This window comes from Mesoplodon mirus, assembly GCF_964341445.2.
Source record: "Mesoplodon mirus genome assembly, chromosome: 11".
Lineage (NCBI taxonomy): Eukaryota > Metazoa > Chordata > Mammalia > Artiodactyla > Ziphiidae > Mesoplodon > Mesoplodon mirus.
Window position 1 is genome coordinate 11,432,770 of NC_138987.1, and position 21,981 is coordinate 11,454,750.

The following is a 21,981-nucleotide window of genomic DNA, read 5'->3' on the forward strand; positions in this document are numbered from 1 at the left end:
TCTTCCCTCATGGAGTTTATGCCCTGGTGGGATAAATAAATGCATAAAATAAAGTCTGGAAATTCATGGTACTACACCTGAATTGAATGACAGTAACTAAAAAAAAAAAATGTAGTGTTTCCCTTTATTCATTCATTTAGTAACTATTACTTGGCACAAAATTTTACTAGCTTACATTCTGTTGGGATGTGCAGATAAATAAGGTAAGTATGTTGGATTGTGGTAAGTACTAAGGGGAAAAATAAATCAGGAAAAGCGGGATAGGAGTATCTAAGGAAAATTAATCATTTTAGACAGGATGGATGTGGAAGACCAGGAAAGGTGACATTGCATCAGGAGATAAGCCATTGGGTATCTTGGGGAAGAATATTCCAGGCAGAGGAATATCAGATTCAAAGGCACTGATTTAGGAGCATACCCACAGTGTTTATAGAGCAGTAAGAAACAGTGTGACTGAAGAGGGGTGAAGGGGGGAAGAGTAGGACTTATAAATCCTAAATCATTGTAAAAACTTTGGCTTTTACTCTGAATCACATGAGAAGATATTACAGGAATCTGAGCAAAGGACTCACATGACCAAGTTTCCTTTATGTTGTGATTATACTATAGGAAGGCAATAGTAGAAGCAGCAAAATTGGGACACTATTGCAGTAATCCAAAGTGTAATTATGGTAGTATGGACCAGAGTATTGCAGAAGAAGTGGTAAGAAAATCACATTCCTGAATATATGTTGATTTATCTTGAGGGTATACGTATATACTTTGAAGGTAGATCTGATGATATTAGTACATGGAGATGTGGTCTTTGAAAGACAGAGAGGAGTCAGGGATGCCTATAAAGTATTGGCATAAGCAACTGGAAAAATAGCCTTAAAATTAAGTTTATGGGTTTTGTTATTAAAGCCATAGTTTTTCAAGAGAATTATCTTTGCTATGGTTCTAATGAATATATTTAGTATTTCAGTTGACTTAATTTTTCTGGACTGTATTCCTAAGGGCAATGCATAGACAAAGCTGTTACTGATGCCTGAATGGGTTGGGAGTGGAGGGAGGACAATGGATTCAAGGAAACTCTGAGGAAAAGAAAGGAACCTCAGTTACTGTCTCAAAATACTGTTCTGCTGCATGAGGAATGAAAATGTCATGCAGTCCAAACTTCCTCCTGTCATGAGTGGATGAGCAATACAGTTTTCAACATTGATGGTAAACAGATATTAAACTTTTGCTTCATTCTATTCAATAAAGAGAAGTTCATTACTTTATGAAATAGTCTAGTTCAGTGACATATATCTTTTGAATGTCCTTTTGTTAAGTTTGTCTCTGTAACAAATGTAAGCATAATTCAGCCTTTCTTTGCAACATAGAACAAGTCTCTTCTGAGGTATGTCATGATATTATACTTAGAATCATTGAAGTCAACTCAACTTCATTTTCTCTTCTCCTGAGTACAATCTAGTTTCTTAAACTATTCATCTTAGAAATATGACTTCTAGACTGTCTAACCATCCTGGAGAGCAGAGCATGATATGGTAGAAAGAGCCCAGGCTTTAGAAGGAGCAAAATGAAGATTTCATGAAGGATGTGGTAGAGACTGCTCTCTGCTCACCAAAACCCACATTCTCCTCTTCTTCCTAGCATACTGCCAGCCTAGATATTCCAGCTTTCCTTGCACTTTTTAGTATGGCCCTTTTTTCTGAGTAAATGAAAAATATGTGCACCACTTCATGTCTGGCCCATAAAACCTCCCACAAACATTCTTTCATATTCTTTTCCCTTTCTGGTTGGCTGAAGTGAAGACAGCCTTTAGGGCATACTTGGATGCTGTCTCTTGGGATTGCAGAGTTGCAAATCCTGGATATCTGAATCACTTTATGTTAAACTGCCATCAGTTGTCTTGTTTTCACTCTCAGTGCTTGTTATGTGATCATGAAATAAATTAGTTTTGAATTATTGTACATTTCTGGATATTTTTATAGCGCTTAGCTTACCCTAACTAATATAAAGGATATAAGATATAGCTTGAGAAATAGATAGGGCTCAATGTAAATATGTAAGAGAATGGAATCCCAGGTAAAAAAGATAGTAGGAGTAAAAGAACATAGGATTTCATATTACTGGAATAATAAGTTATATTGCAGCTAGACTACTATAAGGACTAGAATATTAAGAGAATATAGGAGAAACATGGGCAGAGATGTGTGAACAATTTTAGCAAGAAACAAGTGTATGGTATGGGTATGTTCTGGGATTGGGAGTTGAGGGTAGTTAGAGAAGAAAAGATGTCGGGTATGTCTAATATAGATAGACTCTGACCAGGGAATTGATTTGAATGTGTGAGAAAGAGGAATTAATCATATATGGATGGCTGGGAGAAAAATTGAAACCTTGACATGAATAAATAACTTAGAAGAAGAATCTGAACATTACTTATTACACATTTATATTAACTTCATTTCTGATAAACTGAACAGAGGTGGCTGGGACTTTAATTCCTGATCCTACACAGATTCATGAGGGAGGTATCTATACATGTCACACCAGAAAAATATACACTGTGTATTACAGTTTAGAGCTTTGCAGAAATCGTATCTCTGACAAGGTAGGCTGGATCCATTGTGAGCCATGATGAGTCAGTCCTTTTGCTCTTGTTGTTGAAGGTCTGTATTAAAGAGTTCCCTTTATACTCTCTTTTCCCTAGGTCTGCGCCTAATTTTGATATCTTATAATTACACTGGTGTAAAAAAAAGGGGGGTGGTGGAGGAGGGATAACTGAGGAAGAGATGACCTAACAAAAAAAGAATCAAGGGAAGGAAAGCATGTTTCCCTAATGCTTAGAACCTTGTTAGGACAGGGTTGGGGAAGAAAGGATATGAAGGGTACCTCCCTAACAGGAATAAGCCACAGGCCCATTTGTCATGTTAGAGAGAAAGGATTTTGAAAGGTAGCAAGGAACAAAGGGAGCATAAATACTGGATAAAGGAATAAAAAAAGAGGAGTTAAGAAAAAATTCCAAAATGAAGGGTGCTATTGACTGAATGTTTACATTCTCCACAACATTCATATGTTGAAACTTAATCCCCAATGTGATGATATTTGGAGGCAGGGCCTTTTGGAGGTGAATATATCATGATGGTGGAGCCCCCATGAATGGGATTAGTGCCCTTATGGAAGAGAACCCTGAGAGCTCTCTAGTTCCTTCTACCATGTGAGTACACAGTGAGAAGACAGCCATCTATGAACCAGGAACCTTGCTCTCGCCAGACAATAAATCTGTCAATGACTTGGTCTTAGACTCCTTAGCCTCCTCCAGAACTGGGAGAAATAAACGTTTGTTGTTTAAGCCACCAAGTCTATGGTATTTTTGTTAGTGCAGCCCAAACAAACTAAGACAAAATGGGGAAAAGAAAAATAGTTTGTTTTCCTCTGAGATAGCTAGCTTGCATATGCCACTCACCCACAGTACATGACACACCCAGGTCTATAATAACAACCCAGCTACATGAGACTAATAAAGCGGCAAGAGCTTTATTATGGTACTCTTTGATGGTACTCTCCATAATGGGTAAGTTAAAAAGAGGAAGGCCACTTTCTCAGACAATACTTTTAATCATGTTCCTCATCACCAAAGATGTCCTCTCTTCTGTTTCTACCATTTAATACAGTTCAAGTTCTTGATTCATATTGACATCCTTTCTCCTCAGAAAGAGTTTTGAACTCTCTTGAGAAGTTATTTATTCATAGCAAGTTACAAAATAATGGTATACTATTTCTATACTGAAATTCATTTTTAGAGACAAAAATGGTTAAAATTTAGTTATAGTTTTTGAACTTTATGTGATGTTTAATATCACACTATTTTCTTATTTGATAAAGTAAGAAGTAAATAGAATTGTCAAAAACAAAGGGACAAGGAAATTGGGAAAATAATATTTAATGTATGCCTAGTATGTGACAATCATGTGTTCATCACTGTATATAAGTGTATATACATTTATCCTACTTCCTTCTCTGCCTTTGAGTCTATGCCAAAGGCAAGGGATGGTGGCTGACTCCCTTGCTATAGTCTGTTTTTCCTCATTTGTGCAGCCCTTGATTGTTTCCACTATGTATGTGCATGTGTGCACACACACACGTACACAAACACACACACACATGCCCAATTAGAAGTGGGGCATCTTATGTGATTGGTTTGGGAAGCATATTTGCCTATCTCTGGTTGGTCCAATTGGTCCTGAGTTAGAAGAAGTAAGGACAAAAAATAGAGAAGCTAGCAGTCATTGACCAAGTCTTAACCATTCTTGGCTAATTGTTGCAGAGGTTGTGGTTTGGCTTCCTAGGCTGATTGACAGATTGCGTGTGACTTCTATTGTCATATATGTTCTGACCATTATATGTTTGTATATTTCTCTTCTCAATATATATATTTTTCAGAATAACAATACCAGTATTATTGCTTGCAGTATGGTTACTAAAACATATTTAAGGTAACTTTTGTAGTTAAATTTATCTTTTGATTGTACTTCACTAGGAATATAGTCAAATAAATCTATTTTAAAGTCACTTTAAATACCTTCTGTGTGGCTATGCCCGTAGCACAAAATATGTTTTTACATTTTGGGGGGCGTTTCTTTTACTTCATATTTATTTGTTTTACAATTTTATTAAACATGTGCACAGTTCCAAAATCAAATCTAAGCAAGTTATATATTCAGAGGCATCTGGCTTCTACTGTTTTCTATCTCTATAGGTAATAATTTTTAAAATTAATTTTATGCTTTATGCTTTCACTTCATAAATATTAGCAACCACATAGATTTAAATATATAAGTTATATAATGTATATTGTTTATTATATATTTTATATGGATTTTCATAGATAAATGGAGGCATGCAATACACATTTCTACCTGTGTTTTACACTTACTATATATCCTGGAGCTTACTCCCTAGCAGTGTATACAGATACTAATTTTTTTAAAACTCCAGTGTTCTTGGAGTTATAGTTAGGAAAGCTCCAAGATTCCTCCAAGATTATTGAGGAATCTGAATGTTTTTAATTCTATTATTATGTTCTTGGTTTATTTAAAGATGAAATTAGTTAATTGTTATGGACCAGGATACTAAGTCTCTAATATGGCCATTTATATATGTTGAAGTTTTCCTAAATGAGTGTTAGTTTATTTTATACATAATCATTTGAAAATTAGCAAAATTGGTTTTCCTCTGTATCTCTTTCTACTTAATTTAGAATGGGTCCCAGAGGAATTGTCAGATAATTGATTGGTTGACCTACATGTGCAGTTGAGGGAGTTTTAAAGATTCTTTTCTGCTTACCACAAGGAAAATCTCCTGAGATTCAGAGCTTTAGACACAAGCAGTCATTTAATTTATCTTCCAGTTTTAAATGTCACATAAAGTTCAAAAAACAGATTATTGAGCCATTAAACTAAGGTCTAAGATGTTTTATCTTCCTAATGGGATAACACAGAGAATCTGGTTTGGAGTTTGATCTATAACCTTGTATAACATGCTTTAAATTTTTGTTTAGGCAGTTTGGAAGGGCTTTCTTTTGCGAAAGAAACTGACAACAGCTCTAGAGGCTATTAAGAATGAAGAATCTGAAGAAGAATATGAAGAAATAGATTTAGAAGATTTTACATTTGATGAAGTAAGTGCCAACTACAACATATAGATATTGGTCTTAAAATACTTTAGTATACTATTTTGGAGCTAAACCTTTTTCTAAGGTTTTCATCCTTTTAGCACTGTGTTATAGATTTTTTTCAAGTTGCATTTGAAAAAGTATGCTTCTAATTTTTTAACATCTTCATTTATGATACAGGCTTGTACAGTGTGTAAATGTGGTCATGGAATATTTACAAGAATTCGTGTGTATTCTTCAACCAGATTTACACAATGTTTTATCAATTATTCTTCATTAAATATAACTGAGCTTATTTATGTCCTGTTCAACAAGATTTAGTATCTCATTGTTGACTAGCAAAATGAGGACAGCCTCCTTAAATTGTTATTCAAGTATTCAGCAATAAGACAGCAAACTCTACAGACATATTTACCACTTCCCACCTGTGGCGTCCACATGCTCTAACCACATTGAGCACCTTCTTACTGTACCTTTTACGTCCTTAGTCTTGCTTATTCTGTTTCCTCTTCTCTAGACAGTTAAACCCACATAACTACCACTCAGATTAAGGTAGGGGACATATGACTATCCCCAGAAGACTTCTCGTGCCTTCATAGTATTCATACCTCCATCATCATAGATTAGTTTTGCCTATTTCTGAACTTCCAAATAAGTGAAATCATCCAATATGTACTCTTTTTTCACATAATATTATGTCTGTGAGATATACCTATGTGGTTGACTGTAGCTGTATATATACCATTCTTTTGGTGGATTATTTGTTACTGAGTTATTTCTAGTGTTGCCTATTATGACTAAAGATGCTATGAACATTCTTTTTTAAAAAAATAAATTTATGTATCTATTTTTGGCTGTGTTGGGTCTTCGTTGCTGTGCGCGGGTTTTCTCTGGTTGCGTCAAGTGGGGGCTACTCTTTGCTGTGGTGCGTGGGCTTCTCACTGCGGTGGCTTCTCATCGCAGAGCACGGGCTCTAGGTGTGCGGGCTTCAGTAGTTGCAACACGCAGGCTCAAGTAGTTGTGCCTCATGGGCTCTAGAGCACAGGCTCAGTCATTGTGGTGCAAGGGCTTAGTTGCTCTGAGGCATGTGGGATTTTCCCAGACCAGGGCTTGAACCCGTGTCCCCTGCATTGGCAGGCGGATTCTTAACCACTGCGCCACCAGGGAAGGCCAGCTATGAACATTCTTGTACATGCTTTTTTGATGTGTATGTTCACATTTCTTTTGGGAACTGAATTTCGGAGTCATAACATTTACCTATATTTAGTAGCTAGTGCCTAAGAGTATTCCAAAGCGATTGTATCAATTTACAGTCCTATCATCAGAATATTAGAGTTTCAGAGGAGATTTATCCTCACCAACACTTTGTATTTTCATGTCTTTTTTTCCCTCAATCCAGTAGGTTTGTAGTGGTATCTAGTTGTTTTAATTTCCATTTCTCTCATAACTAATAATGTCAAATACGTTTTCATATGCTTACTGGCCATTTGGATATCTACTTTTATGACATGATCAAGTGTTTGTGCTTCCTTTTAAAATTTAATTTTATTTATTTTTTTAAACAGCAGGTTCTTATTAGTCCTCAATTTTATACACATCAGTGTATACATGTCAATCCCAACCGCCCAATTCATCACACCACAATGCCCGCCGCCCCCCCCCCCACGCCACTTTCCCCCCTTGGTGTCCATACGTTTGTTCTCTGAATCTGTGTCTCAAATTCTGCCCTGCAAACTGGTTCATCTGTACCATTTTTCTAGGTTCCACATATATGCGTTAATATACGATACTTGTTTTTCTCTTTAGACTTATTTCACTCTGTATGACAGTCTCTAGATCCATCCACGTCTCTACAAATGACTCAATTTCATTCCTTTTAATGGCTGAGTAACACTCCATCATATATATGTACCACATCTTCTTTATCCACTCATCTGTCGATAGGCATTTAGGTTGTTTCAATGTCCTGGCTATTGTAAATAGTGCTGCAATGAACATAGGGGTGCATGTGTCTTTTTGAATTACGGTTTTCTCTGGGTATATGCCAAGTAGTGGGATTGTTGGGTCATATGGTAATTCTATTTTTAGCTTTTTAAGGAACCTCCATACTGTTCTCCATAGTGGCTGTATCAGTTTACATTCCCACCAACAGTGCAAGAGGGCTCCCTTTTCTTCACACACTTTCCAGCATTTGTTGTTTGTAGATTTTCTGATGATCCCCATTCGAACTGGTGTGAGGTGATTCCTTATAGTAGTTTTGATTTGCATTTCTCTAATAATTAGTGATGTTGAGCTGCTTTTCATGTGCTTCTTGGCCATCTGTATGTCTTCTTTGGAGAAATGTCTACTTAGGTCTTCTGCCCATTTTTGGATTGGGTTGTTTGTTTCTTTAATATTGAGCTGCATGAGCTGCTTATACATTTTGGAGATTAATCTTTGTCCATTGATTCATTTGCAAATATTTTCTCCCATTCTGAGAGTTGTCTTTTGGTCTTCTTTATGGTTTACTTTGCTGTGCAAAAGCTTTTAAGTTTCATTAGGTCCCATTTGTTTATTTTTATTTTTATTTCCATTAATCTAGGATGTAGATCAAAAAAGATCTTGCTGTGATTTATGTAAGAGTGTTCTTCCTAAATTTTCCTCTAAGAATTTTATAGTGTCCGGTCTTACATTTAAGTCTCTAATCAATGTTGAGTTTATTTTTGTGTATGGTATTAGGGAGTGTTCTAATTTCATTCTTTTACATGTAGCTGTCCAGTCTCCCAGCATCACTAATTGAAGTGACTGTCTTTTCTCCATTGTATATCCTTGTCTCCTTTGTCATAGATTAGTTGACCATAGGTGCATGGGTTTATCTCTGGGCTTTCTATCTTGTTCCAATGATCTATGTTTCTGTTTTTGTGCCAGTACCATATTGTCTCGATTACTGTAGCTTTGTAGTATAGTCTGAAGTCAGGGAGTCTGATTCCTCCTGCTCCATTTTTTTTTTTTCCCTCAAGACTGCTTTGGCTATTCAGGGTCTTTTGTGTCTCCAAACCAATTTAAGATTTTTTGTTCTACTTCCGTAAAAAATGCCATTGGTAATTTGATAGGGATTGCATTGAATCTTTAGATTGCTTTGGGTAGTATTCATTTTCACAACATTGATTCTTCCAATCCAAGAACATTGTATATCTCTCCATCTGTTGGTATCATCTTTAATTTCTTTCATCAGTGCTTTATAGTTTTCTACATACAGGTCTTTTGTCTCCCTAGGTAGGTTTATTCCTAGGTATTTTATTCTTTTTGTTGCAATGGTAAATGGGAGTGTTTCCTTAATTTCTCTTTAAGATTTTTCATCATTAGTGTGTAGGAATGCAAGAGATTTCTATGCATTAATTTTGTATCCTGCTACTTTACCAAATTCATTGTTAAGCTCTGGTGGCATCTTTAGGATTCTCTATGTATAGTATCATGTCATCTGCAAACAGTGACAGTTTTACTTCTTCTTTTCCAGTTTGTATTCCTTTTATTTCTTTTTCTTCTCTGATTGCCGTGGCTAGGACTTCCAAAACTATGTTGAATAATAGTGGTGAGAGTGGACATCCTTGTCTTGTTCCTGATCTTAGAGGAAATGCTTTCAGTTTTTCCACCCTTGAGAATGATGTTTGCTGTGGGTTTGTCATATATGGCCTTTATTATGTTGAGGTAGGTTCCCTCTATGCCCACTTTCTGGAGAGCTTTTATCATAAATGGGTGTTGAATTTTGTCAAAAGCTTTTTCTGCATCTATTGAGATGATCATATGGTTTTTATTCTTCAATTTGTTAATATGGTGTATCACGTTGATTGATTTGTATATATTGAAGAATCCTTGCATCCCTGGGATAAATCCCACTTGATCATGGTGTATGATCCTTTTAATGTGTTGTTGGATTCTGTTTGCTAGTATTTTGTTGAGGATTTTTTCATCTATATTCATCAGTGATATTGGTATGTAATTTTCTTTTTTGTAGTATCTTTGTCTGGTGTTGGTATCATGGTGATGGTGGCCTCATAGAGTGAATTTGGGAGTGTTCCTTCCTCTGCAATTTTTTGGAAGAGTTTGAGAATAATGGGTGTTAGCTCTTCTCTAAATGTTTGATAGAATTCACCTGTGAAGCCATCTGGTCCTGGACTTTTGTTTGTTGGAAGATTTTAAATCACAGTTTCCATTTCATTACTTGTGATTGGTCTGTTCGTATTTTCTATATCTTCCTCTTGCAGTCTTGGAAGGTTATACCTTTCTAAGAATTTGTCCATTTCTTCCAGGTTGTCCATTTTATTGGCATAGAGTTGCTTGTAGTAGTCTCATAGGATGCTTTGTATTTCTGTGGTGTCTGTTGTAACTTCTCCTTTTTCATTTCTAATTTTGATTTGAGTCCTTTCCCTCTTTTTCTTGATGAGTCTGGCTAATGGTTTATCAATTTTATTTATCTTCTCAAGGAACCAGCTTTTAGTTTTATTGATCTTTGCTCTTGTTTTCTTTGTTTCTATTTCATTTATTTCTGCTCTGATCTTTATGATTTCTTTCCTTCTGCTAACTTTGGGTTTTGTTTTTTCTTCTTTCACTAGTTCCTTTAGGTGTAAGGTTAAATTGTTTCGAGATTTTTCTTGTTTCTTGAGGTAGGCTTGTATAGCTATAAACTTCCCTCTTAGGACTGCTTTCTCTGCATCCCATAGGTTTTGGATCATCGTGTTTTCATTTTCATTTGTCTCTAGGTATGTTTTGATTTCCTCTTTTATTTCTTCAGTGATCTCTTGGTTATTGAGTAACGTATTGTTTAGCCTCCTTGTGTTTCTGTTTTTTATGTTTTTTTCCCTGTAATTGATTTCTAATCTCATAGCGTTGTGGTCAGAATAGATGCTTGATATGATTTCAATTTTCTTAAATTTACTGAAGTTTGATATGTGACCGAAGATGTGATCTATCCTGGAGAATGTTCCATGTGCACTTGAGAAGAAAGTGTAATCTGCTGTTTTTGGATGGAATGTTCTATAAATATCAATTAAATCTATCTGGTCTATTGTGTCATTTAAAGCTTCTGTTTGCTTATTTATTTTCACTTAGGATGATCCGTACATTGGTGTAAGTGAGGTGTTAAAGTCCCCCACTATTATTGTGTTACTGTTGATTTCCTCTTTTAGCAGTTGCCTTATGTTTTGAGGTGCTCCTATGTTGGGTGCATATATATTTAGAATTGTTATATCTTCATCTTGGATTGATCCTTTGATCATTATGTAGTGTCCTTCCTTGTCTCTTGTAACATTCTTTATTTTAACATCTATTTTATCTGATATTAGTATTGCTACTCCAGCTTTCTTTTGATTTCCATATGCATGCAATATCTTTTTTCATCCCCTCACTTTCAGTCTGTATGTGTCCCTAGGTCTGAAGTGGGTCTCTTGTAGACAGCATATATATGGGTCTTATTTTTGTATCCATTCAGCAAGTGTTTGTCTTTTGGTTGGAGTATTTAATCCACTCACATTTAAGGTAATTATCAATATGTATGTTCCTATGACCATTGTCTTAATTGTTATGGGGTTTTTTTTTGTAGGTCCTTTTCTTCTCCTGTTTTTCCCACTTAGAGAAATTCCTTTAACATTTATTGTAGAGCTGGTTTGGTGGTGCTGAATTCTCTTAGCTTTTGCTTGTCTGTAAAGCTCTTAATTTCTCCATCTAATCTGAATGAGATCCTTGCTGGGTAGAGTAATCTTGGTTGTAGTTTCCTCCCTTTCATCACTTTAAGTATATCATGCCACTCCCTTCTGGCTTGTAGAGTTTCTGCTGAGAAATCAGCTGTTAACCTTATGGGAGTTCCCTTGTATGTTATTTGTCATTTTTCCTTTGATGCTTTCAATAATTTTTCTTTGGCTTTAATTTTTCCAATTTGATTACTGTGTGTCTTGGCGTGTTTCTCCTTGGGTTTATCCTGTATGGGACTCGCTGTTTTTCCTGAACTTGGGTGGCTCTTTCCTTTCCCATGTTAGGGAAGTTTTAGACTATAATCTCTTCAAATATTTTCTCTGGTCCTTTCTCTCTCTCTTCTCCTTCTGGGACCCCTATAATGCAAATGTTGTTGCATTTAATGTTGTCCTAGAGGTCTCTTAGGCTGTCTTCATTTCTTTTCATTCTTTTTTCTTTATTCTGTTCCACAGCAGTGAATTCCACCATTCTGTCTTCCAGGTCACTTATCCGTTCTTCTGCTTCAGTTATTCTGCTGTTGATTTCTTCTAGTGTAGTTTTCGTTTCAGTCATTGTATTGTTCATCTCTGTTTGTTTGTTCTTTAATTCTTCTAGGTCTTTGTTAAACATTTCTTGCATCTTCTTGGCCTTTGCCTCCATTCTTTTTCCAAGGTTCTGGATCATCTTCACTATCATTATTCTGAATTACTTTTTGGAAGGTTGCCTGTCTCCACTTCATTTAGTTGTTTTTCTGGGATTTTATCTTGTTCCTTCATCTGGTACACAGCCCTCTGCCTTTTCATCTTGTCTATATTTCTGTGAATGTGTCTTTTTTCCACAGGTTGCAGGATTGTAGTTATTCTTGCTTATGCTGTCTGCCCTCTGGTGGATGAGGCTATCTAAGAGGCTTGTGTAAGTTTCCTGATGGGAGGGACTGGTCGTTTGTGCATTTTTATGTTGTGTTGAACATCTCTTTTCTTATTGGCTTGTAGGAGTGCTCTATATAATCTAAATACCTGTCTGTTTTCCCATGCAAATACATTCCCTAAATTCTGGGATTTCCCTTTTTTTCTCTCTTTATGGTTTAGTTTGATGAACAGAATGTTTCTGTTTTAAATTAAAAACAAAAGTTTTTAGTTGTGACATATAAGATATCTTTGCTTACTCAGGTCATTAACATATTCTAGAAACTTTATTATCTTAACTTTCAGCGTTTAAGTCTGTGGTGCATCTGGAATTAAATTTTCCCTGCAGTGTGATTAAGGGGTCAATTTCTCCTCCAAACATGCACATTTGGTTATTTTGTTGACCCACAACCATTTGTTGTTTAGACCATACTTTTCACAATGGATTACAGTGGAGGCTTTTATTTAAATTCAGGAAACTCTGTGCATGGGTTCTCTTAATTTTTCTCATCATTCTGTTGTTTATTCTTATATCACTACTTCAATTTCTGTATAATTTATAAAAAATTTTGTTATCTAGTCTAATAAGAGCTCCAACTTTGTTCTTCTTCAAGAAATAACTGCTATTGCTACTGTTGATCCATTTCATTAATGTACAAATTTTAGAACCATCCTGTCAATTTGCACAACAAATGTTAGTATTTTCTCTAAGATTGTAAGAAATCTGTAAATCAGTTTGGGAGAACTGATATTTTTAGAATATTACATTTTTAAATTCATGAACATAGAATATCTCATCATTTATTTAAGCCACTTAAAATCTCTGCCCATAAGAGCAGAGATTTTTTTTTCTTGTGCCTCTTATTTATTTTTCTTGCTTTATTGTCCTGACTACTACCTTCAGTAAAATGTTAAATAATGGTGATTTTAGCAGGCATCTTTTGCTAGCTCCTGGTCTCAGGGTGAAAGCTTTCCATCCTGAAGTCAGATGTTTAATACATGTTTCTTGTAGAAACTCTATATTTGATTGAGTTACCTTCCTTAGTATCTTCTTACCTTTCCAAAAGTTTAATATGATGATGATGTTGATGATTCTATATATGATTTGGATTTTATCAGATACTTTTTATACCTATAACATTGATTTTTAAAAATTAAACCTTGTATTCCTAGAATAAACCAACTTAGCTATAATACATTATCTTTTTATATATCTCTGAATTTGATCTACTATTTCGTTTAGGATTTTTGCATTTATATTCTAGAAGAAGCTGTGCCCATAAATTTTCTTTCTTTTAAAACTCTTCAGATTTTGTTTGTATAAGGTTGTGTTGACCTTATATTTGATTAGGAAGTGTTTCCTAGGTTTCTATTTTCTGGAAGAGTTTGATGTAAGATTGATGTTATTTGTTTCTTAAAAATTTGTCTTAGCACATAGTCTATTTGGGATAATATTCCATGTGCACTTGAAAGGAATGTGCATTTTTCAGGTGTTATGGTTACTAAAATCTCAGTTACTTCAAGCTTGTTAATTGTGTTTAAAAGAATCCTTATTTTTAGTGATTTGGGGAGGTTTCTATCAGTTATTGACAGAGAATGCTAAAATCTCTTCTTAAGATTGTGGGTTTCTCTAAATCAGTTTTTAGTTCTGTCAAATTTGGCCTCATACTTTGAGGATATGTTATTAGGGTACACATGTTTAGAATAGTTAAGTCATTGTATTATTGACCCTTTTACAATGATAAAATTTCACTCTTTAACTCTAATTTCCCTCTTTAACTAATTGCCTTATTGGCCATTCCCTCTGATATCTTCATATTTACAGCAACTTTCTTTTGACTGGTAATTTTATAATACATGTTTTCCTAACCATTCCCATTAAACATCTCTGTTGCTTTTATATTGAAACTGTGACTCTTATAAGGGTATACAGTTGGATTTTGCTTATTTTTATATTCCATTTTGATTTTTTATTAATGTATTCAGACTTTAAATTTATTTCAATTGAGAGTATAATTAGGTTTATGTATATCATCTTTCTGTTTGTGTTCCATTTGTCCTGTTAGTTCTGTGTTCCTTTTTGCTTCTTTTTACCTTTTTTTCCCTTTAATCAGGTATTTTTGTTTTTCCTTTATTTCTCACATTAGCTTGTTAATTTATGGTTACCTCTTTCTATGCACTTCATTCCTTCCTGCATTATTTTGCTTCCATCATTTTCTTTTACCTTAAAGACTTTCTTTCATATTTATTTGAGTTCAGGTCAGTTTTTGATTGCTTGAAAATTTCTTTTACTTAAAACTTTGAAGGATATCTTCTTTAGATATAGAATTCCAGGTAGGCTTTTGGTGTTTGAAGATGCCATATTTATTATCTTCTGGCTCTCATAGATTCTATTGAAAAGTCAGTAATAAGTCTTATTTTTTCTTCTTTGAAGATACTTCTTTCCAACTCTTACTCTCCAGAATACTTTTAAGGTTTATGCCCTGTATTTGTTTTTCAGCATGGGTGTGGTTTTCTTTGTATGTACTCTGCTTGGAGTGGGGGAGGTTATGTGCCTTCTTAAATCTGTGGTTGATGTCTTTCATCAGTTTTGGACATTGCTAGGCCAGAGGTATTTCAAATATTTAATCTTTTTCATTATCTCTCTTCTCTGAGGTAAAGTAGCTCCAAAAACACATATGTTAGAATCCCTTACCATTTCTCATGTGTCTCTTAGACTCTTTTCTGAATTGTTTTCTTTTTTTACTTCTGTGTTTTAATTTGCATGTTTCCTACTGACCCATCTTGTAGTTCACTAATCATCTCTCTTAAGTTATCTAATCATTTTTAGCCTATCTATTAAATTCCTAATTTCAGTTATTCTGTTTTTTAGTTCTGGAATTTCTACTTGATTATTTGTTGTAAATTCAAGTTATATATTGAAGTTTTCTATCATTTCCTATATTTTCTTGAACATACTGAGTATGGTATATTCAAAGTTTTCTCAGTTAATTGCAACATCTGGATCACTTGTAAGTTTATTTCTATTAACAATTTATATCTTGTATTGGGTTGACCAAAAAGTTCCTTCGGTTTTTAAGTAAAAATAAAGGACACATTTTTCATTTTCACTGAGAACTTTATTGAACAACGTATTCACCCTTTTTTTCTACTACCTTCTACCATTTTTCAGGCAACTTCATAATTCCATCTACCCAAAACTTTTTATCTTTTTGAGCAAAGAACTGTTTCAGGTGCCTTTTACAGTCTTCCAGGGAATTAAAAATTTTTCCATTAAGAGAAGTTTGTAAAGACTGAAATAAATGGAACTGCAAAGGTGCAATGTCTGGTGAATATGGCAGATGAATCAGAACTTCCCAGCCAAGCTGTAACAGTTTTTGCCTGGTCATCAAAGAAATATGTGGTCTCACATTATCCTGATGGAAGATTATGCATTTTCTTTTGACTAGTTCTGGAGGCTTTTTGTCGAGTGCTGCTTCCAGTTGGTCTAATTGGGAGTAGTACTTGTTGGAATTAATCGTCTGGTTTTTTTGAAATGAGCTCATAATAGAAGACTCCCTTCCAATCCCATCATATACATAACGTCACCTTCTTTGGATGAAGACCCGCCTTTGGTGTGGTTGGTGGTAGTTCATTTCGCATGCCCCACAATCTCTTCCCTTCCACATCATTATACAGTATCCACTTTTCATCACCTGACACAATTTGTTTTAAAAATGGACCAGTTTAAGTAGAGAATCACATGTGGAAAAATGGTCAAGAAGGTTTTTTTTCACTTAACTTACGTGGAACCCAAACATCAATGCTATTAACATAACCAAGCTGGTGCAATTGATTTTAAACACTTGATTTGGATATTTTGAGTTTGTTGGCCATCTCTCACATGGTATAACATTGATTGTTCTCAGTTAATGTCTCGATTTGATTGCTATCAACTTAACTGGTCTATCCATCATCCAGGGAGAGATCTCCAGCACGAAACTTCACAAACCACTTTTGACACATTCGATCAGTCACAGCACCTTCTCCATACACTACACAAATCTTTTTTTTGCATTTCAGTTGTGCTTTTACCTTTCTTTAAATAATAAAGCATAATATGCCAAAAATGTTGCTTTTTTTTTCCATCTTCAATATTAAATGGCTACACAAATATTCACCAATTTTGATTTTTTTTAATGCACGCTGATATGACATCTGTCACAATACAATCTAAAAAAAATTGTTTCAAATGAAGTTAAGACAACTAAGCACTACTAGAGCCATCTTATGGAAGAAAATGAACAAACCTTTTGGCCAACCCAATATTTTGAGTCAGCCAATTCTCTTTATTAGCATTTAGTCATTGATTAAGTATCAGACATATATGTAAAAAGTATAAAGACACTGAAAGATGTTTTATTTCTCTAAAGAGGATTTAATTTTGTTCTGACAGGCAGATATTGTATAGACAGAGAACCTTTTGAGGCTTATTTTTAAGCTTTGTTAGGGCTGCTCTATTTCTGGTTTCTCTTAGGGTTGAGCCAATATAATGTCTAAACTGAGAATGGAATATTTACCAGGTTACCTTCACCTTGTTTTTTCCTGAATTCTAATCCCTTTCTCCATAGCATCAAATGACTAAAGAAATTTCTTCTTAGCTTTTTAGCATGCCAGCTATTGCTATTGCACTTTGAGTCTAGGTATCTCTCCAACACACATACTACTTGGAATTTGCAAACATATGAAGGGTTTATTTTATACTTGACTTTGAGCTCACATTTCAGTGGTTCTCTCCTCTCAGGGATCTTGGTCCTTCAGTCCTAACTGCCTTGGCATCCCTACACTTTAACCTCTATCCCTTCATTCCAGTGAAACTGCTACAAGTAGGCCTTAGATTTCTGCTTGGCTTCTCTTTCCTGTTAATAAAATTGGGGCTTTCCCTGAGGGAAAATGTGGCAGGAAATACAGGGTTCATATCCGCATGAGACTCTATTCTCTGGGATCTTAGCTTTTTAAGTCTTGACTGCTTCAATTGTTCTTGAGTACCTTCAGCTCCTTTTTTAATCCAATATTTATAGTTGTTCTCAGACGAATCTTAATTCTAATTAAAGCTATACCAGAATAAAATGTCCAAAATGAAGTGTTTATAAATATTTCAAGTCAGTGATGATTTTAAGTGTTTCAGACATTGTTCTCACCACAGTGAACAAAAGAGATAAAATCCCTGACCTCAGTGACCTTACATTCACTTAAGGTGACAGACAGTGAATAAATATATAAATATACAGAATACTATAAGATATTGAAAATTACTATAAAAATTTTTATAAGGAAAGTTAAGAGATAGAGCATAGAATCTGATTGGACAATCATGGGAGGCCTACATGAGGTGAAATATTTTTATAGAGATGTGAAAATAATGTGAAGGGATAGCCATTGGGTAATGTGGTGCTGGGCTAAGTGGAGGGCAAGTATGGAAGCCTTGAAACAGGAACTTTTTTAGTATACTAAAGAAACAGAAAATTCACAGTAAGTAGAACTGATTAGCTGTGGAGAATAACCAGAGATAGGGAAGAAACAGAAAAATGGTCAGGGGACGGTTCACATAAAGCCTATGATATGAAGTCAAGAACTTTGAATTTTGTTTCAAATGTGATAGAACATTATTATTGGGTTTTGAGCAAGGGAGTTAAATGTATTATTTGTTTTAAATGGATGAATTTGTTTGTAATACAGAGATTATAGTTTAGGGGAGCTAAGAATTAAAGCTAAATACCAATTAAGAAGGTATTATTACCTTGCCTTCCTTTGACATTTTTTTTTACTCCCTTTTTTATGGCCATCACTTCATTTTAAAATCATCTTACAACTTCAGATGACATAATCAGATTACAAAAGTGTCCCTATATTTTTTGTTCTTTCTTTCTCTTACTTTCCTCTATACAACTGTAAGACATATCTAACCAGGACTTCCCTTTTATCACTTATTTAGGTCATAACAATAGTTGCCTTTGGTATAGTCTATACTTTTCTTTAAGATTTATCACAAGAGAGTTGTAGTGATATACATGTATTCAAACTTATATTTTCCTTCCCAGCCAACAAATACTGAATGTTTACAGTATGGTAGATACTGTGCTTGGTGCTAGGGTAAGTACATAGACAGATATAACATGGCCCCAAGTTTAGGAGATGTCAGAAATATATTTGAATATTTTCAGCTATAAAAGAAGTAAATATAAAATTGTCTTAATAAATTAGCCTCAAACAAAAAGCCTGGATCAATCTGCCATGAAGTCTTTATATTCGTTTGTTGCCTCTCTGAAATGTGTTTTCATTTTACAAATGGTTAACCAAGGGGACACTGATAACGAAGATCAATTTGTTTTAGTTTTTATTAAGCAGAGTTAACCTTAATTTTTTAAGTTCCAAGAAATCTGAGGGATCTGAGATTGTATCCTGCATGCAGTCTAACAAGTTAGGCTGCCACACTTTCATGGATGCTGGCAGAAGAAATGAGACGTTTATTACTTGTCACATCAGGCAGCAGAAGCGTCATGTTTTTATCTATTCTCTTTGCCCCAGGTTCCATAGGCAGGAATTCCCCCTTAGGAATCCAGAAGCTTAGGAAACCCTATATTTTATAAAAGGCTGCTAACAAACCTGTTCATCCTATGCTCCAGAGGAAATAGTTATTTTCTTATACCAGACAGCAAACAAATTTTTCCTTCTGCTCCAGAAGGAATCACTCAAATACTGTATCTTCCAAGTCTGTTAGCTATATTAACATCCTTAGAAAGATAGTCCAGAACAAAAAATGTCATAAGTCATGAAGAAATGTTAGAGACCTATGGAGAATTATCTCCCAACAATATGTACCCTTCATGTGTACATGGCAAATTTTCCCACAAGTACCCACTCCAGTGGCTACTCTGAATAATCTGACAGGGGCTAGGACAAAATCCATTAGGTTATCCTCATGATACATTTAATGAAGGATACTAGCAATACCCCAGGCGTTTCCTCTTTAAGTTTCTGTATTGACCTTCCCACTAGACTTGAGGCTTTAATCCAGGTACAGCTGGAAGTATTAGCTATTACAGACTCTTTTTGGGCCCGCAAGGAGGAAGTTGAAGGCAGTTCTGCCATCTAAAACAACCCTGGCCAGTGAATTGAAGCTGACTTGAATGCTTTCCAGGACCATAATGGTGTTTCCTTAAATGTCTGAAGGTGATCTATGACCAGAACACCTTCCAGGTGGCATTTGTCCGCCCCATAGGATGACTGAGAATGGGAGTGGGGAAAACATCCAGGCTGCACCCAGAGGATGTGTCAATCATGCTGGCCTGAGACATCCTATTAGGGAAAGGAAATATGTTTCATGCCCAGGAATGATCAGGAGAGAATCCAGAGTTGTCAAAATAGGACTGTATTATCCTCCATGTATTTTTTCATAATCATTACCTAGGAAGTAGCTGCAAGGGTATGATCCCTTTCTGGGGACAGCCATATTAACTGATCATATTGCCTTATTTAGGTATGTGGACAGAAGGAAGTGAGAGTGGTGAAGTCAGACTATCAGCTCATTGTTGAGTACCTTTTGTGATAAAAGGCACATGACTGTCAGGCTCCAATGGTTCAGAAAACTGAAAAATTATACAGACGAATTTCAAGGGCCACAGTTATATGGCCAAACTTAGCTGATAGATAACCTGAAGATGTATCAAAAGTTGAGAATGGAGGAGAGGGTTTAGAAAGTGAGATTTGAGATTCATAATGGGCCAAATTTCCAAACTGTAAGGATTCTGAGGTGCTACAAAAGTTATCAAGAAATGTTAGAAAGAATTCTTTTGAAAATGGCATGAGGCAACTTGGATAGAAGAGGAGGAAAGTATTGGGACTCAGAGTTGGGGATGGTGAAGAATAAAAACGAGACCAAGACATGGCTTTTAGAATTTCTAGGACCTGTTCAACTCTAACTAACTTGTGGCTTACAGCAAATCTGGTTCTAGTTTCATATGTCAAATGAAAGGATTATATTAGTTGGTATGAAAAATTTTGTACATACATATGCAAATAAACATGAATGTTATTCCCGGCTCTTCTGATAACCTTATTTCCTAGTCTCTCAAAGTTGGATTATAGGATAATAATTTCTTCTCTGATAAAAAGTCAAATGTATGTTTATCTGTTCAAATGTTCAATTGTGAGTACAAAGTTACAAATTTATCTAAGTTCAAGTTTATTTTTAATGTGTAAGTAGATTTGATAATAGTCTTCTAATAAACAGAAAGCTTTCCAAATTCTCAGTTGTAAGTTAACAGAAGGTTTTCTTAAGCAATACTTGAAATTTGTATAAATGTCCAGTAGTAAGCATGATATATTAATATACATTTTTTTAAACAGTAGTATATTTATAATCTTGGCCAATTCCTCCTGACATTTTGAGATTTTTTTCCTCAACATACTAGGTACTGCCAAATATAGTTGATATTAATAAGCTTGAACTCATATAAATCAATAGTCTTGGTAATATTTTTGGTTGAGATTATGTAATTACTGAAAGTATCTTTAGCATTTTATATTAAACCTTCTATTTATGTCTCTAGAAATTTCCAAGAGACAGTGGTTCTGGAATCAACTAACGCAACATTGTAAAGCAACTATACCCCAAAAAAAATTAATTAAAAAAAAAAGAATTGTTCTGGAATCTAACAAAAGTTTGTGACCTTATATTAAAAACCAAGAAAAAGTATTTTCAAGCTTTTCTGCACTTTTAGATATCAATTTAAAGAACTAATTTTTTTCCTCAAACTTCATGTAGCCTTTCCAAGGAAGAAACCTCCATCATCATCTATATGATACAGCAAAGAAATCACTGTGCTTTGTGGGACCTTGTCCTGCTGCAGAAAGAAAACCGCTGGAGTCCCAGAGAGTATAAAAAGAGGTGGTTTGGCAGGTGTTTAAGAAAAAAAAAGTTGTTTGTTTATATAAAAACTAGTGCATAAGTCAGGCTCCTTGCCTGGCATTATTAGTCCCTTTCCACAGTCACTCCTCAGATAGCATATTACTTTTAAAATTTCTCTTCCAATTTTTTCATTGTGGGAAAATACACATAACATAAAATTTACCATCTTAACCATTTCTAAGTGTGCATTCAGTGGTATTAAGTATATTCATAAAGTTGTGCTACCGTCACCACCATGCATATCCAGAACTCTTATCTTACAAAACTGAAACTATATACCTGTTAAACAATAACTCTTCATTCTCCCTTAATATTCTAATGTTATAAACACCTTAATTTGCATTTACACCAGCTTAACTTCAGTAGCATCCATGAATTATTCTCCTTTATAGCTACATCTCCACCCCTTTCAGTTGTTGATGTCACAAAATTGCATCTTTATACATTGTGTGCTCCAAACACAGACTAATAATTTCTCTAAATAGACTAGTATTTTAAATCACGTGGAAAAGAAAATGTGGAGTTACAAACCAAACTTTCAATAATACTAGCTTTTAAACTAAGAATTGTTTGTTTTTAAATGTATTAGTATCTTAAAAAGTGGAGAGAACAAACTGTTGATACAATAATATTAGCTTTTATAATTTTCCATGTAGTTACTGAGATCTTTATTTCTTCATATGCCTTTTAACTGCTTCCCAGTATCCTGCCACTTCAACCTGCAGAACTCTCTTTAGCATTATTTTCATTCCAGATCT

General features: G+C 34.8%; 1 protein-coding gene across 1 annotated transcript in view; it reads left to right on the forward strand.

Annotated features, from left to right (window-relative positions):
• Positions 1–21,981, forward strand: part of LRRIQ1 (leucine rich repeats and IQ motif containing 1) — a 186,618-nt gene that overhangs the window by 92,879 nt on the left and 71,758 nt on the right. The window contains exon 19 of the mRNA XM_082636012.1: positions 5,549–5,668. Coding sequence (XP_082492138.1) covers positions 5,549–5,668 — 120 coding nt within the window. The remainder of the gene's footprint in view (positions 1–5,548; positions 5,669–21,981) is intronic.